Source organism: Gobio gobio (assembly GCF_949357685.1).
Source record: "Gobio gobio genome assembly, chromosome: 18".
Taxonomy (NCBI): Eukaryota; Metazoa; Chordata; class Actinopteri; order Cypriniformes; family Gobionidae; genus Gobio; species Gobio gobio.
Window position 1 is genome coordinate 50,240,113 of NC_137111.1, and position 18,874 is coordinate 50,258,986.

Genomic DNA, 18,874 nt, shown 5'->3' on the forward strand with positions numbered 1-18,874 from the left:
CGTCGTTTTGTTTCATAATTTATAATCAAAACCTTTTCAAATCTTGACAAAACTTCAGAAAAAACATCGGAAAGAGTCTCAATGCTCCATATTTTGTGATAGAAGTGATATTTGGACAGGAATTCATAAATAAATTCAATGTAATCCGTGGCACCCGATGGATATTTTTGGAATTACGCCTAAACAACATCTCATGGGAACTTTAATCTTTGTGATATCAACTTCAAATTTGGAACACAACTTGGTTAGACATGTGGATTCTTTTAGAATTGGTACAGTACATTTGATTTACAGTAAATTTAAACTTCCATAACTTTTTCAAACTTTCATTTTTCATGCTTTCACTTCAGCAATAATCTGCTGAGTGTCTTCTTTAAAACTTATTTTTTAGACTATTTTCCAGAGCGTTCTTCAATTACAACCATTTAGGTTTGGATTGTGCATTTCCAGGGGATTAATGAACTGTATGCATGTGGGTAAAGTTACAACCCCAAATCAGAAAAAGTTGGGACAGTATGGAAAACGCAAATAAATAAAAAAAAGAAGTGATTTCTAAATTAACTTTGACTTGTATTTCATTGCAGACAATATGAACACAAAATATTTCATGTTTTGTCTGGTCAACTTCATGTCATTTGTAAATATGCATCCTTTCCTGTCATTCAGACCTGCAACACATTTAAAAAAAAAGCTGGGACAGTAAAGCATTTACCACTTTGTAATGTTGCCATTCCTTTTCACAACACTTAAAAGACGTTTAGGGACTGAAGACACCAAGTGATGAAGTGTTTCAGGTGTCATTTTGTCCCATTCTTCCTGCAAACAAGTACCCGAACCCTCTTCCTCCGCAGCCAGGACTGCAGAATGTGTGCAGAATGTGCTTTTGCATTGTCTTGTTGAAATATGCATGGACGTCCCTGGAAAAGATGTCTTCTTGAAGGCAGCATATTATGCTCCAAAATCTCGATGTACTTTTCAGCATTAATGGTGCCTTCACAGAAGTGCAAGTTACCTTTGCCAAGGGCACTGACACAACCCCATACCATGACAGACCCTGGCTTCTGGACTTGTTGCTGGTAACAGTCTGGATGATCCTTTTCTTCTTTGGTCTGGAGCACACGGCGTCCATTCCTCCCAAAAAATACCTGAAATACTGCTTCATCTGAGCACAGTACACGTTTCCACTGTGTGATGGTCCATCCCAGATGCCTCGAGCCCAGAGAAGTCGACGGCGCTTCTGTTAACATAGGGCTTCCTTTTGGCACACTACAGTTTTAACTGGCATTTGTGGATGTAACTACGTATTGTGGTACTTGACAAAGGTTTGCCAAAGTAGTCCTGAGCCCATGTGGTGATATGGCTTCTAGATGATGACGATTCTTGATGCAGTGCCGCCTGAGGGATCGGAGATCACGGTTGTTCAGCTTAGGCTTGCGCCCTTGTCCTTTACGCACTGAAATTCCTCCAGATTCCTTGAATCTTTTAATTATGTTATGCACTGTTGAATGTGAAATATCCTAATCTCTTCCTATCTTTCTTTGAGGAACATTGTTTTTAAACATTTCAATAATTTTCTCACGTATTTGTTGGCAAACTGGCGATCCTCTGCCCATCTTTGCTCCTAAAGGATTCGACCTTTCTTGGATGCTGCTTTTGTACCAAATCATAATTACAATCACCTGTTGACATCACCTGTTTCAAATCACATCATTATTTAACCATTTTACCTCATTATTATCCCTAAATTGCTCCTGTCCCAACTTTTTTTGAAATGTGTTGCAGGTCTGAATGACAGGAAAGGATGCATATTTACAAATGACATGAAGTTGACCAGACAAAACATGAAATATTTTGTGTTCATATTGTCTGCAATGAAATACAAGTCAAAGTAAATTTAGAAAGCACTTCTTTTTTATATAATTTGCGTTTTCCATACTGTCCCAACTTTTTCTGATTTGGGGTTGTATATAATATACACCAATCAGGCATAACATTATGACCGGTGAATAACACTGATGATCTCTGTTAGTGGGTGGGATATATTAGGCAGCAAGTGAACATTTTGTCCTCAGAGTTGATGTGTTAGAAGCAGAAAAAATGGGCAAGCGTAAGGATTTGAGCGAGTTTGACAAGGGCCAGATTGTGACGGCTAGAGGACTGGGTCAGAACATCTCCAAAACTGCAGCTCTTGTGGGGTGTTCCCGGTCTGCAGTGGTCAGTCTCTATCAAAAGTGCTCCAAGGAAGGACCAGTGGAGAACCGGCCACAGGGTCATGAAGGACCAGTGGAGAACCGGCCACAGGGTCATGAAGGACCAGTGGAGAACCGGCCACAGGGTCATGAAGGACCAGTGGAGAACCGGCCACAGGGTCATGAAGGACCAGTGGAGAACCGGCCACAGGATCATGAAGGACCAGTGGAGAACCGGCCACGGGGTCATGAAGGACCAGTGGAGAACCAGCCACAGGGCCATGGAGGACCAGTGGAGAACCAGCCACAGGGTCATGGAGGACCAGTGGAGAACCGGCCACAGGGTCATGGAGGACCAGTGGAGAACCAGCCACAGGGTCATGGAGGACCAGTGGAGAACCAGCCACAGGGTCATGGAGGACCAGTGGAGAACCGGCCACAGGGTCATGGAGGACCAGTGGAGAACCGACCACAGGGTCATGAAGGACCAGTGGAGAACCGGCCACAGGGTCATGAAGGACCAGTGGAGAACCGGCCACAGGGTCATGAAGGACCAGTGGAGAACCGGCCACAGGATCATGAAGGACCAGTGGAGAACCGGCCACGGGGTCATGAAGGACCAGTGGAGAACCAGCCACAGGGCCATGGAGGACCAGTGGAGAACCGGCCACAGGGTCATGAAGGACCAGTGGAGAACCGGCCACAGGGTCATGGAGGACCAGTGGAGAACCGACCACAGGGTCATGAAGGACCAGTGGATAACCGACCACAGGGTCATGGAGGACCAGTGGAGAACCGACCACGGGGTCATGAAGGACCAGTGGAGAACCAGCCACAGGGTCATGAAGGACCAGTGGAGAACCGGCCACAGGGTCATGAAGGACCAGTGGAGAACCGGCCACAGGGTCATGGAGGACCAGTGGAGAACCGACCACAGGGTCATGAAGGACCAGTGGAGAACCGGCCACAGGGTCATGGAGGACCAGTGGAGAACCGACCACGGGGTCATGAAGGACCAGTGGAGAACCAGCCACAGGGTCATGAAGGACCAGTGGAGAACCGGCCACAGGGTCATGGAGGACCAGTGGAGAACCGGCCACAGGGTCATGGAGGACCAGTGGAGAACCAGCCACAGGGTCATGAAGGAACAGTGGAGAACCGGCCACAGGGTCATGGAGGACCAGTGGAGAACCAGCCACAGGGTCATGGAGGACCAGTGGAGAACCGGCCACAGGGTCATGGAGGACCAGTGGAGAACCAGCCACAGGGCCATGGAGGACCAGTGGAGAACCGGCCACAGGGTCATGGAGGACCAGTGGAGAACCGGCCACAGGGTCATGGAGGACCAGTGGAGAACCAGCCACAGGGTCATGGAGGACCAGTGGAGAACCGGCCACAGGGTCATGGAGGACCAGTGGAGAACCGGCCACAGGGTCATGGAGGACCAGTGGAGAACCGGCCACAGGGTCATGAAGGACCAGTGGAGAACCGGCCACAGGGTCATGGAGGACCAGTGGAGAACCGGCCACAGGGTCATGAAGGACCAGTGGAGAACCGGCCACAGGGTCATGGAGGACCAGTGGAGAACCGGCCACAGGGTCATGGAGGACCAGTGGAGAACCGGCCACAGGGTCATGGAGGACCAGTGGAGAACCAGCCACAGGGTCATGGAGGACCAGTGGAGAACCGGCCACAGGGTCATGGAGGACCAGTGGAGAACCGGCCACAGGGTCATGAAGGACCAGTGGAGAACCGGCCACAGGGTCATGAAGGACCAGTGGAGAACCGGCCACAGGGTCATGGAGGACCAGTGGAGAACCGGCCACAGGGTCATGAAGGACCAGTGGAGAACCGGCCACAGGGTCATGGGCGGCCGAGGCTCATTGATGCCCGTGTGGTCGATCTACAGATGAGCTACTGGAGCTCAAACTGCTCCAGAAGTTAATGCTGGTTCTGATAGAAAGGGCTCAGAATACACAGAGCATCTCAGTTTGTGGAGTATGGGGCGGCACAGCATATATTAGCCTGATCGGTGTATATTTAAGATTGAATATCCGACTTTGAATGTCTCTTTTTTTAGATATTGCTGTGCTTACAGGCGATCACACATCAGTATTGCCGCTGTTATTGTGATCCATTAGCAGTCGATGGGAAGTCTTCAGCATGTTGGCATTACTCCCATCACTTCCGTCTGAGAGATGCTGACCACATCAGATCTTCTGAGTTAATGTTTGATATCAGTCACAGGTGCATGATGTTTAAATCTCTGTATCTGATCAAAGCAGGGGTTTATTGCTTATTCTGGGAACAGACGCTGGCACAGAGGGATTGTGTTCCTGCAAACAAATGGCTAAACATTATTAGTCATCAGAATGACTGTGATTTCATTATCTGGCTTTTCAAGTCTGTTAAAGCGAGGCCAAACTTTCCCACAGACTTCGTCGCAATGCCAAGAACGGCAGAAACGCACCGCAGAAGCCACACACACACACACACAAATACATGCAGGGAACATGAAAATCTATTGATTCTGAACAGCACATACAAAAATCAACCAATAAGCTGATTTTTTATTCTCATCATTTCAACATCTTACATCTATTTCAAGTGTCAATTTTGTTATTTCGACATTGTCATAATTTCTACTCCACACGCATCCGGGAAGTATTCAGCGCTTCACTTTTTCCACATGTTGTTATGTTACAGCCAAAATGGATTAAATTCATTACATTTTTCCTCAATTCTACAAACAATTTCACATGATGTCAACGTAAAAGAACAGGAGGAACTGCCCTGAGCTCAGAAACACCTGAGGCTGTGATTGAGCCAAAGGAGCTTTAATTTAGACATGTTTTGTCTATTTCTAAATCATGACCTGATTTATGTTATTCTTTGTCAGGAATGATTGATGAGGTTCTAGTCTGAGTTGAGAGCGCGGTGTGAGTGTGAGCTGTGTCAGGAGTCTCTTCCGTCGAGTGGAGAAACGGGTGGAAGGCTTGAGGAAGACAGAAGGAGATTCTTGAGAGATCTCTCGACACGGAAACACTCGCAGCGCCTCTTCAGGAGCGACCCGAGGCGACCCGCGTGTGTGTGTGTGTGTGTGTGTGTGGATGCTAGCACAAACCATTAGTCGAAGGAACCTTCAGTCGGCTTCATCTGAAATCCATAGTGCATCTCTGCTTTGGAAAATCGTTTTCAGGAAGAGACTTTGAACCTTTCAAACGGAAAAAGGCTTTTTAGAGCACATCAATCCAAACACTGTTATCCTTAAATCCATCTCTAATGAAATCAAAGCTGACTGATCATGAATATAGAACTCTGAGTGCTTCAGGTGAGGCCGTGCTCTGCTGTTACAACACGAGTCACGGGCAGGCCAGTGTGTAGTGCATTAGATATAAAGACAGTGTGTGATGATAGTGTTGTATGGTTGTGTTGGAGTGTTTTCTCATGACTTCACACACACACTGAAGTATTGATTGATGAACTGTGTGATGAAAACCCCTGATCAATATCTGCTGATTTGGCACCTTTGCATTCATAATGCAGTTGTGTGTGAAGCGCCCTGAGGTTTGGCTGAGCCTCATCTTTACTCCTTATTCACCACCAAATGACCATTTCCACCTCACCACAAATAATCATACTTTGGTAAATCATAATCAACAAGTCCAAATTGACATACTAACACGAAATTGACTATCTTTCGGCTGTCATAATTTAACTTTTGTTATAATTTCAATTTTTTTTTACATTTTATGTTGATTTGAAGTGTCGTAATTTCAATTTTGTCATAATTTTCTTTTTTTTTTGTCATAAATTTGACATTTTATGTCTATTTCAAGTGTCATCATTTCAACTTTGTCATAATTTTGACATTTTATGACTATTTTAAGTGCCATAATTTAAATTTTGTCATAATTTTTGACATTTTATTGTCATAATTTTGACTTTTTGTCATAATTTTGACATTTTATGTCTATTTCAAGTGTCATAATTTAAATTTTGTCATATTTATATTTTTGTCATAATTTTGACATTTTTGGCTTAATTTTGACATTGTATGTCTATTTCAAGTGTCATAATTTCAACTTTGTCATAATTTTGACATTTCTTGTCATAATTTTGACATTGTATGTCTATTTCTAGTGTCATCATTTAATATTGATTTCATCTCATAATTTCAACTTTGTTATAATTTCAGCTGTCATAAAATATCTAAATTATAGCCTATATACATTAAGTTGAAATTGACCAAATGTCTAAATTAATTTAGTAAATCTAAATTAACATAAAATGTTAAAAAATGACGATGACAGGCGAAATTACATTGTCATAATTTTGACATTTCGACTTAATGTCAATTTTGACTGTCATACTTTTGACTTTATATATAATTTATATATTTTATGACAGTCGAAATTGACACTGTCTAAATGATGACAAACGTGAGGTTGACAGTCCGAATGATGACCAAATTATGACCGTCAAATAATGTAGAATTTGTGCGTTTTATGTAATCATTTTGAATTTGTCATAATGTAGAAGTTATTAACCTAACGGAGGGGAAATGATGACAAAACTGACTTTGTCTGCTTTTCTTTCCTTCGCAGTGAATTTCGATCACTTCCAGATCCTGCGAGCCATTGGGAAAGGCAGCTTTGGGAAGGTAAGACTGCTTCACACTCATGATCCGTCTGTTCTTACTGTAGTGTCTGTCTGTCACATCTACAGTAAGTACAGTAAGAGACTGAAATCAATGCGGAGGTAATTCAGCCTCTCTAATTACCCTGCGCTCTCCTTATCTGAAACCAGGCCGCCCGGGCGCGCTTAAGGACGCCTTCAGTAATTACAAATGAATTTTTCCATTAATCTGGACCGTAGCGGTTAATTAATTTAAGAGGCGTGTGTCATGTGAGATTTATTCTGTGAATGACCTGAGAAAGGCAGAATCTGTCAGAATCACACACAGCTCATTCAGCTCAGGCTGACAGGAATACACTCATGCATTAATACATGACTTATGGACAAAAGCTTGGAATTTACACTGTCATTATTTACACATGTTTATGTCATTATTTCGACTGTCTTAATTTTTACATTTTGTCATGATTTCTATTTTGTCATAATTTAGACATTTGATGTCATAATTTTGACTTTATCATAATAAAATTGACTGTCATTAATAAAATGTCTAAATTATGACAAAGTTGAAATTATGACAGTTTAAATTTTGTCATAATTTCAAAAATTTTAGATTTTTTGTCAACTATCATAATGTTGCAATTGTCATAATTTCGACATTTTATGTCATAATTTTTTTTTCTTTCAATTTCAACTATCATGTTTAAATGTTGTCATAATTTTTATTTTGTCATAATTTAGAGATTTTGTCATAATTTCTATTTTGTCATAATTTCGACATTTTATGTCATAATTTCGACATTTTATGTCATAATTTCGACATTTTATATCATAATGTTGAAATTTTGCCACAATTTTTATTTTGTCATGATTTAATCATTTGATTTAATAATTTTGACTGTCATAATAAAATGTCTAAATTATGACAGTTGAAATTATGAGTTTCTATTTTTTCATAATTTAGACATTTGCATCATAATTAAAAAAAATGTCAATTTGTATTTTGTCATAATTTAGACATTTTGTCATAATTTCTATTTTTTCATAATTAAAAAAAGTCATAATTTAATTTATCATAATTTAGACATTTACATCATAATTGTGACTTTTTGTCATAATTTTAACTGTCATAATTAAAAAAAATGTATGTCATAATTTCTATTTTGTCATAATTTAGACATTTTGTCATAATTTCAATTTTTTCATAATTAAAAAAATGTCATAATTTCATTTCTCATAATTTAGACATTTACATCATAATTTTAACTTTTCGTCATAATTTCAACTGTCATAATTAAAAAAATGTATGTCATAATTTCTATTTTGTCATTTTATGTCATTATTTCGACTGTCATAATAAAATGTCTAAATTATGACAAAATAGAAATTATGAGTTTCTATTTTTTCAGAATATTTATATATTATAATTTAGGCTTTTTGTCATAATGTAGGCTGTAATGGGAATATTTTTATTGCATTAATAATTAACTTGCGGTCAAAAGTTCAGAATAAGTAAGATGTTTTAATGTTTCTGAAAGAGTCTGTTCTGCTCATAAATACAGTAAAGCAGTGAAGTGTTCCTCTGTGGATGTACAGTAATCGAGCATCATTCCTCCAGCTCGGTCAGTCTGCGCTGAAATGCCTCTTCAGAGCCTCTGATTTGATCTTTCCCTTCCTGAAAGCCGTCAGAAAGAGTTATGATCTCCTCCAGAAATACCCATAAACCCTGAGGAGAGGCTTGTTCTTCTCCTGAGCGCCACACACCTGCTGGACAAAAGCTGATCTGTTTCCTCAGAGCGGCTGCTTTAACGTGGTGTGTGTGTGGTGTGTGTGGTGTGTGTGTAGTGTGTGTGGTGTGTGTGGTGTGTGTGTAGTGTGTAGTGTGTACACTAATAAGCGGAGCAGCCTGGAGAACATCAGCATCCGTGAGGAACAGGCCTGCGTTTCATTTGTCCCATCAACTTCCCATTGCTTCCGTCATTATTAAGGCTATAACTTCATATTCCCATGGTGAACACGCCAAATTCTGCATGTGTGGAGGGTATGTGCCTAATTGCATTTTATGTCATTTGGAGATTAATGGGATGTATGGTTGCCTAGTAACTAGAAGTTAAATTTGCTAAATTTCCGTCAGTATCACATCCAGGACTCCACAGACTGTGATGTGAGATGAGCTCGTGCTTTAAGAGCAGATGAGACGCTTCTTCTTCTAGCTCTGTGTTCACAGCACAAACATCCTCCACAAGCAAAATCACACATTACCTTTCCATTACGGAAAAAATATCAAAACTAAGTGCGTTTTTGCTTAAAACAGGAACTTATAATATATCATTTTTTCCTGTTTTAAGCAAAAACTAGCTTAATTTTGATATTTGTTTAGTACAGGATACTGTATATATATATATAATACAGTATCCTGTACTAAACAAAAGCTAGTTTTTGCTATATATATATATATATATTCTGTACCGGTCAGAAGTCTAGAAACTAGGGCTGTCAAAAGATTAATCGCATCCAAAATAAAAGTTTGTGTTTACATAATATATGTGTGTGTACTCTGTTAATTATTATTTATATATAAATACACACACAAGCATGTATATATTTAAGAAAAAAAATATTATTTTTATATATAAAACATTTATATATATTATAGATTATATAAATGTATATACAGTATATATATGCAAATATTTCTTAAATATACATGAATGTGTGTGTATTTATATATAAATAATAATTAACAGAGTACACACACATATATTATGTAAACACAAACTTTCATTTTGGATGCGATTAATTGCAATTAATCTTTTGACCGCCCTATAGAAACATTATTATTTTTAATCTCTTCTCCTCATCAAGCCTGCATTTATTTGATCAAAAATACTGAAAAAACACCAGTAATATTATGAAATATTATTACAATTTAAAATAATGGTTTTCTATTTGAATATACTTCAAAATCAAATTTATTTCTGTGATCAAAGCTGAATTTTCAGCTGAAATAACCCAGTTTATAACCTGAGATACTTTTGATTTCTCAGGATTATTTGATCTATAAAACATTTTTAAAAAAGATCAGCATTTATTTAAAATATAAATATTTTCTAACAATACACACTATCATTCAAAAGTGTGTGGTCAGTAAAATTTTCCTTCTTTTTTTGTTGAAAGAAATTAATAGTTTTATCCAGCAAGGATGTGTTAAATTGATAAAAAAGTTGATAGTAAAGATTTATATTATTAGAAAATATTTATATTTTGAATAAATGCTGATCTTTTTAATTATTTATTCCTCAAAGAATTCTGAAAAAAAGTATCACAGGTTTCATATATAATGTTTTCAACACTGATAATAATCATATGTCAGAAATATTGCATCTATACCACTGTATATGAGTATGGGGGGGGGGGGGGCATAAAAAATATTATATAAAAAAATATTAGCATAAAAAAGCTAATATTCCTCCCTTCAGATCCATGTGAATAAACCTGGCACACATGATCCAGACTAAACTCTGTTCTCCAGTGTTTTCTGTGATCTAGTGTTTACAGCCGGAACTGTCTGCAGGGTGCTAGAACACACAGCGCCTGAGATACACACTTTCAACAATCAATTTATAACCAAAACAATCAAAAAGCGCCTCTTTTGGGGGGTTATTACAGCTCAGACAACATATACTCACACGTTTTAGCAGTGCTTTATGAAACTTCAGAGGGTTTCCTGTAAAATGACACCAGTATTGTGTGTTTAGAGACACTGTGTGTGTGTGTGTGTGTGTGTGTGTGTGTGTGTGTGTGTGTGTGTGTGTGTGTGTGTGTGTGTGTGTGTGTGTGTGTGTGTGTGTGTGTGTGTGTGTGTGTGTGTGTGTGTGTGTGTGTGTGTTTGTGTGTGGGAAGCTTTTACATTTGGGTCGGACAAATCCGGGCGGAAATCCCCAAAAATGGAGAGCATAACTAGTTAACTAGACTAGACACTTTACCATTTTGAATTATGTTATGACCATAAATAACGGAGTATTAAGTTTCCACTGCCGAGGGAAAAATCCAGTGATCGCGCCGGCGTATAACACATCAGTTCCAGCGCTGCCACTTTCACATCGCAGCCTGTGCTTTATCAAAATATCATACAGTCAACCAAACATATTAAAGGTTCTGCAGGCTTTATGTTCACAGCAGCTGTGTGTGGATTCCAGCTTCAGTTAGCGGTCATTAAATCATAAAGCTGTGTTATGATAGACAACCCATTCTCACTCCCAAGGCGTAAAAGTCCGAAGCATGTTTAAGTGCTTTCCGCGTCAAAATAAAGACGCTAAAGTCACCCCTAGGTGTCACTATATCGACGCGCTGAGTGCTCCATTCATTTCAATGAGAAACCTTTGGCATCAGACACAGACGTGTTGGGCATGGGAACGTTATCGTCATGACGATCATATATTGGGTTATGATTTTGCCATTATGACATGATGGACTGTGATTCTCAATTTAATCAGCTAGCATCATTTTATTTACGCTATCTAGACACGTTTGAACATGCAACCCAACCCCATTCCATCCCTAAACCGACCCATTTGTGTTGCATATAAAACGCAGATATAACAGGCTGAGTCGACTGCATGCACAATTTATTAAAAAAGTACAAATATTCCGAGACCAAGCAATTGAGTTGTGTGAAGGAAATCCCCAAAAGCGATCAGCGTCTCCATCCGCAGAAGATCACGAACACATTACATTTTAAATATTGCCGCCCGTTACGTCAGTTTTCATTTGGCATGTCTCGTGACCAATTGCGTCATTACGTCAGCTTTGATTGTAAAATGTCATTGGTTCTCGTGTGTCTTGTGACCGAATGCGTCATGCTAAAGAGGCGTGTGTATTATTTGAATGAGATATGAATGAGTGCGTTCACGGAGCGGCGGGATCATAATCTCAGCGATTAAAACATTAAAATCAACTCTGTTCTTTACATAAAGACATCGTGGGACTTCAGAAGACTTGGAATGCAACATGAGTTAATACTTTTATACTGTTTTTAGTCAGTTTTTGCAATAAATAGATGTGACTGTACTTGTATTTGCCTGTTATGTGTTTTATATTGTTTAGAAATGGGTAGGTTTAGGGTAGGAGTTGGGTTAGCAGCTCCAAAATATAAAAGTAACCTCGAAATATGAATAAAATATTAATAAAATCATGTCTGCTTTTACAAATGCAAAGAATAACATGCATCTTGATCTGACGCATTGGGTAAACAACTGAATGAATGGAGCACCAGCGTGTCGATATAGTGACGCCTAGGGGTGACTTTAGCGTCTTTATTGTGACGCGGAAAGCACTTAAACATGCTTCAGATTTTGACGCCTTGGGAGTGAGAATGGGTTGTGATAGAAGCTTTACACGAGCGACAGAAACAATCAGTTTGCAAAATAGGCTAGCATTAATCTATCAGTCTGCCTTTACACTGCTTTAATGCGTTACTAGTATTTTAACATATCGTCCTCAGAACCAGAAAAAAAGGTTTTGTGAATTTAGATTTTTTTTCCCCGGTCATTATTGTTTTGGAACATATATATATATATATTATTTTTCTTTTTTTTTAAAGACATGAATAGACAAACATTTGATTTTTGTTTTCATTCACCAATCAATTTTTACGCTTCAACTTTTTTTAAATCCAAACTTTGTATAAGGATGATTCTCAATGTTATGAAAGATACAAAATCATTTGTATCTTTCAACGTTTCGACTCATAATCATTTCAAATTTTTTTGTCATCATTTTGATATTTTGTCACAATTTCAATTTAATATCATAATTTCATCTGTCATAAAATATCTAAATTATATATACATTAAGTTAAAATTTACCAAATGTCTAAATTAAGACAGTAAGTCGAAATTAACATAAAATGTTACAAAATAATGAGGACAGTCAAAATGACATTGTCATAATTTTGACATTTTATGTCTATTTCAAGTGTCATAATTTAAATTTTGTCATAATTTAGAATTTTTTTGTCATCATTTTGACATTTTATGTCTATTTTAAGTGTTGTAATTTTAATTTTGTAATAATTTAGAATTTTTTTGTCATCATTTTGACATTTTATGTCTATTTCAAGTGTTATCATTTCAACTTTGTCATAATTTTGAAAAATTTTGTCATAAGTTTTACATTTTATGTCTATTTCAAGTGTCATAATTTAAATGTTGTCATAATTTTGACATTTTTTGTCATAATTTTGACATTTTATGTCTATTTCAAGTGTCATAATTTCAACTTTGTCATAATTTTGACATTTTTTGTCATAATTTTTTACAATTTGTCTATTTCAAGTGTCATAATTTCAATTTTGTTATAATTTTGACAGTTTATGTAAAAATTTCGATTCATAATTTCAACTTTGTTATAATTACAATTTCTTTTTTCATTATTTTGATATTTTTTGTCATTATTACAATTTAATGTCATAATTTCAGCTGTCATAAAATATCTGAGAACCAGAAAAAAAGGTTTTGTGAATATTTCGATTTTTGTTGTTTTGGAGCATACTTTTTTAAAAAATGTTTTATTAAAAGACATTAATTTATGCTTCAAGTTTTTTTTTTTAATCCAAACTTGGTATAAAGATGATTCTCAATGTTATGAAAGATACAAAATAATTTGATGTACCATTTTATTTTATGCAATATGTGTGTAAACATGGCCATAAATGCCATTCCCATCTCATCTATACACTGTATTTAATTTGCATATTAATGTGTTTTGGGACAATATGTAAATGTAAAAAGACGTGTAATAATATTTTCATAAGAAAATCCAGACAAAACTGTGCATGTTGTCAGAGAAATTGGCTAAATAATGTCCTCTAGAGTTGCAGTATTCTGGGTCAGGAGGATATTTCTGTCTGCTGTGGCGTTTTATATTTAGATGTCACTTCCGAAACTTTGCAGGCCGTCGGTCCTCTAAGCAACAATAGTTTTATTCGATGAATGACTGTAGCCTCGAAAGTGAGCCAAGATCGCTACGATCACCAAAATGCAGTTGCTTTGTCAGTTCATCGCGATCTCACAAAGTTCCGTTATAAAAATGAAGTTGTCAACAAAAATGTTGAAGCAGAAGGAGATGGAGATGAGAAGCAGGTTTTGAACTGAGTTCAGAGTGAGATTTTGGTGACGGCAGCAGGGGTTTGGGTGGCTGATCTGAAACAATTGTATAAATAAATAAATAATATATATTTTTTAATTGAATTCAACATTTCTGTGTGTGTGTGTGTGTGTGTGTGTGTGTGTGTGTGTGTGTGTGTGTGTGTGTGTGTGTGTGTGTGTGTGTGTGTGTATGTGCATAGTATTAATTCTTGCATTTCTCCATTTCAAAGATGTCAGGGAAGAGGCAAATTAATAATCCATAATAATATGGAATATTTTTTTTTTCAGAATTTACTATGTTGTAAATATAATGTATTCTGAAGCAATATTCTCACCAGTGTTCAATCAGCTTTGAGATATTTAAATCTGCATATCTTTGATATTTTTTCACCTTTTATAAAGGGCATTTTCCCATAATCTTATTAAATATAGGTTATGCTTCAGCTTTCATTTTATATTCTTAAATTTGATCTATAAGTTAAATTAGAATGAGACACTGTAGGGCTAATGCCAATCAAATTAAATCATTTACACTGAAGCATGTTATGAGATTGTTTCAAATATTTTTGAATATACAAAAAAGAAATGTTGGAACGAAAACATTAAACTAAACCAACAGTCGGTGGCAGAATGTAAAAGTTGTTGCGGGAATATCTAAATCTTACCCGGATACAGCAATGCTATTTTCTGATTGGCTGTTCGGTAGCTGTATTTTTTATTTGATTGGCTGGTGCTTGGCAGGGCCTTCTGAACTCTCTGTGGAACTCACTTGATTCCTCTTAAAGGGTTAGTTCAGCCAAAAATGTAAATTGTGTCATTAATGACTGAGCCTCATGTGGTTGGACACCCGTCAGACCTCCGTTCATCTTCAGACACAAATGAAGATATTTTAGTGTAAAGCTGATGCTCTGAAAGGCCTCCATTGGCTCAACTTTACACTCTCAAGACCCTTAAAAGACACTAAAGACTAAAGTTACAAAGTCCATCTCACTACAGCGGCTCTACAATAACTTTATGAAGACGAGAATAGTTTCTGTGCGCAAAAAAACCCTAAATAACGACTTATAAAGTGATGACGATTTCAAAACACGGCCTCATGAAGCTTCGAAGCATTATGAATCAGTGAGTCGATTCATGATTCGGATCGGGTGTCAAACCGCCAAACTGCTGAAATTTGGCGATTCAAACTGCTGAATTGACTCACTGATTCATAACACCCAAACTGCTGAATCGACTCACTGATTCATAACGCTCTGAACCGCTGAATCGACTCACTGATTCATAACGCTCTGAACCGCTGAATCGACTCACTGATTCATAACGCTCCAAACCGCTGAATCGACTCACTGATTCATAACACTCTGAACCGCTGAATCGACTCACTGATTCATAACGCTCCAAACCGCTGAATCGACTCACTGATTCATAACGCTCCAAACCACTGAATCGACTCACTGATTCATAACGCTTCAAACCGCTGATTCGACTCACTGATTCATAACGCTCTGAAGCTTCATGAGGCCGTGTTTTGAAATCGTCATCACTATATAAGTCGTTATTTAGGGTTTTTTTGTGCACAGAAACTATTCTCACCGATTCATAAAGTTATTGTAGAGCCGCTGTAGTGAGATGGACTTTGTAACTTTAGTCTTTAGTGTCTTTTAAGGGTCTTGAGAGTGTAAAGTTGAGCCAATGGAGGCCTTTCAGAGCATCAGATTTACACTAAAATATCTTCATGTGTGTCTGAAGATGAACGGAGGTCTGACGGGTGTCCAACCACATGAGGCTCAGTCATTAATGACACAATTTACATTTTTGGCTGAACTAACCCTTTAATAGCGGTGCAACTTGGTGGGCATTATCCTGGAAATTTCGGAAAGGCCGTGTGGGTGTGATGGAGTGTGTGAGGGCGTTTATTCCCCGGCCGGTGTGTGTGTGTGTGTGTGTGTGTGTCCGCAGCTGGAGGCCGTCAGGATTAGATGGAGACCGGAGCCGGCCTGTTGGAGAGAGCGATCATGTGACCTGCTCCGAGCTGAGTCTGTGTTTCTGAAGCTTCCGCTGCTTCTCCAAACACATCTCGCTTTAATTGCCATCTTTGGTTCTTTTTTTACCATTGCACCTAGAACACAACAAATCCAGAGCTGAGAACAGCATTCCTCCTCTACACTGTGAATGATGAAGATTTGCAGACCGCAACGATTTCTAGGTCACTAATCGAAGAAGCAGTTTGAGAAGCAGAATATAACTGATGTTTTAAAGCGATAGTTCACCCAAAACTGAACATTAGCCCATGATTTCCTCTCCCTCAGCTCATCCGAGGTGTGTGTGACATTCTTCTCTCAGACGAATAAAATCTGAGTTATATTACAAAAGTCCAGGCTAATCCAAGCATTAGAAATGGATTCATAGTTGCTCTGTTTTTGAAGTGCATCTGTGCGTCATATAACTGCTCCAGCGGCTCTGGGGTGTTAATAAAGGCCTTCTGAAGCGAATCAACGCGTTTGTGTAAGAAAAATATCCATATTTAAAACTTTATCAAGTAAACTTTCGGCCTCCGCCTTCTGTGTAAAAGTGTTGAATGTTGAAACTCCAGATGTGTGTGTGACGTCATGACGAGCGGAGCTGAGCGTTAGTCTTTCCATCCGCAGGAGAACTTTACACACTTCCAGAAACTGAACAGGGAAGGCGGAGGCCGAAAGTTTACTTGATAAAGTTTTAAATATGGATATTTTTCTCACACAAACGCGTGGATTCGCTTCAGAAGGCCTTTATTAACACCCCAGAGCCGCTGGAGCAGTTATATGACGCACAGATGCACTTCAAAAACAGAGCAACTATGAATCCAATTCTAATGCTTGGATTAGCCTGGACTTTTGTAATATAACTCAGATTTTATTCGTCTGAGAGAAGAATGTCACACACACCTCAGATGAGCTGAGGGAGAGGAAATCATGGGATAATGTTCATTTTTGGGTGAACCATCGCTTTAAGACTAAAATAAATGATGTCTCTTACTAAAATATGTAGTAGAAAACCCATGAAAGATCCACGTTATTTAAAAAATCCATTACATATTTGCAAAATGGGCGGCGCCATTTTGTTTGCGTTTTATGTAGATGAGGTAGAATGGCTGCACTCGGCAATCAACTGGCGCTACACTCTAAAAAATGCTGGGTTAAAAATAACCCAAGTTGGCTTGATAAAAGAAATTAACCCAGCAATTGGGTTGTTTTAACCCAGTGAATGGGTCGTTTTAACCCAGCAATTGGGTTGTTTTAACCCAGTGAATGGGTCGTTTTAACCTAGCTATTGGGTTGTTTTAACCCAGTGAATGGGTCGTTTTAACCCAGCAATTGGGTTGTTTTAACCCAGTGAATGGGTCGTTTTAACCCAGCTATTGGGTTGTTTTGACCCAGTGAATGGGTCGTTTTAACCTAGAAATTGGGTTGTTTTAAGCAAACATTTAACCCAACCGCTGGGTTAAAACAACCCAATTGCTGGGTTAATTTCTTTTATCAAGCCAACTTGGGTTATTTTTAACCCAGCATTTTTTAGTGTAGCGCCAGATGATTGCCGAGTGCAACCATACGACATCATCATAGTCATCGTCATCACGTCATCAACATAGAACACAAACAAAATGGCGCCGCCCATTGTCCAAATATGTAATACATTTTTTAAATAACATGGATCTTTCGTGGGTTTTCTACATATTTCAGTAAGAGACATCATTTATGTTATATTACGCCATACTTGTCTTAAGTAATAGTCTTATTTTGTGTAGCTAAATATAATGTAGTGCCATTTGAAAGAAGCATGTCCAAAATGTCTTGGTGAAGCTTCAAGAGTTCCTTTCACTGGAACCAACCCCTGAAAAACAACCCCACCCCATAATCCCCCCTCCACCAAACTTTACTCTTGGCACAATGCAGTCAAGCAAGTCCCGTTCTCCTGGCGACCGCCAAACCCAGACTCGTCCATGGGATTGTCAGACAGAGAAGCGTGATTGGTCACTCAGAGAACACGTCTCCACTGCTCTAGAGTCCAGTGGCGGCGCGCTTTACCCCACTGCATCTTGGTGATGTAAGGCTTGGATGAGCGGCTCGGCCATGGAAACCCATTCCATGAAGCTCTACACACTGTTCTTGAGCTCATCTGAAGGCCACAGAAGTTTGGAGGTCTGGAGCTCTTGACTCTGCAGAAAGTTGGCGACTTCTGTGACCCTCAGCATGCGCTGACCCCGCTCTGTGACCCTCAGCATGCGCTGACCCCGCTCTGTGACCCTCAGCATGCGCTGACCCCGCTCTGTGACCCTCAGCATGTGCTGACCCCGCTCTGTGACCCTCAGCATGCGCTGACCCCGCTCTGTGACCCTCAGCATGCGCTGACCCCGCTCTGTGACCCTCAGCATGCGCTGACCCCGCTCTGTGACCCTCAGCATGAGCTGACCCCGCTCTGTGACCCTCAGCATGCGCTGACCCCGCTCTGTGACCCTCAGCATGCGCTGACCCTGCTCTGTGACCCTCAGCATGCGCTGACCCCGCTCTGTGACCCTCAGCATGCGCTGACCCCGCTCTGTGACCCTCAGCATGCGCTGACCCCGCTCTGTGACCCTCAGCATGCGCTGACCCCGCTCTGTGACCCTCAGCATGCGCTGACCCCGCTCTGTGACCCTCAGCATGCGCTGACCCCGCTCTGTGACCCTCAGCATATGCTGACCCCGCTCTGTGACCCTCAGCATATGCTGACCCCGCTCTGTGCTGTTGTTCACATGTCTTCACGAGTTCAGGCCTGATGTGCGTTTAAAGATCGGCTTGTGATTAATTCGGCTCTTCTGTCTCTCCTCACATGAGCTCGTCTGAATGAATCCTTCAGCCCACAGTCGTTTCCTTTAATTGT

The 18,874-nt window shown here is 39.4% G+C and overlaps 1 protein-coding gene across 1 annotated transcript in view; it reads left to right on the forward strand.

Moving 5' to 3' along the window:
* The window catches only part of stk32c (serine/threonine kinase 32C), a gene marked incomplete at both ends in the record, with an annotated part of 117,913 nt that overhangs the window by 37,146 nt on the left and 61,893 nt on the right, over positions 1-18,874 (forward strand). The window contains one exon of the mRNA XM_079843405.1: positions 6,797-6,852. Coding sequence (XP_079699531.1) covers positions 6,797-6,852 — 56 coding nt within the window. The remainder of the gene's footprint in view (positions 1-6,796; positions 6,853-18,874) is intronic.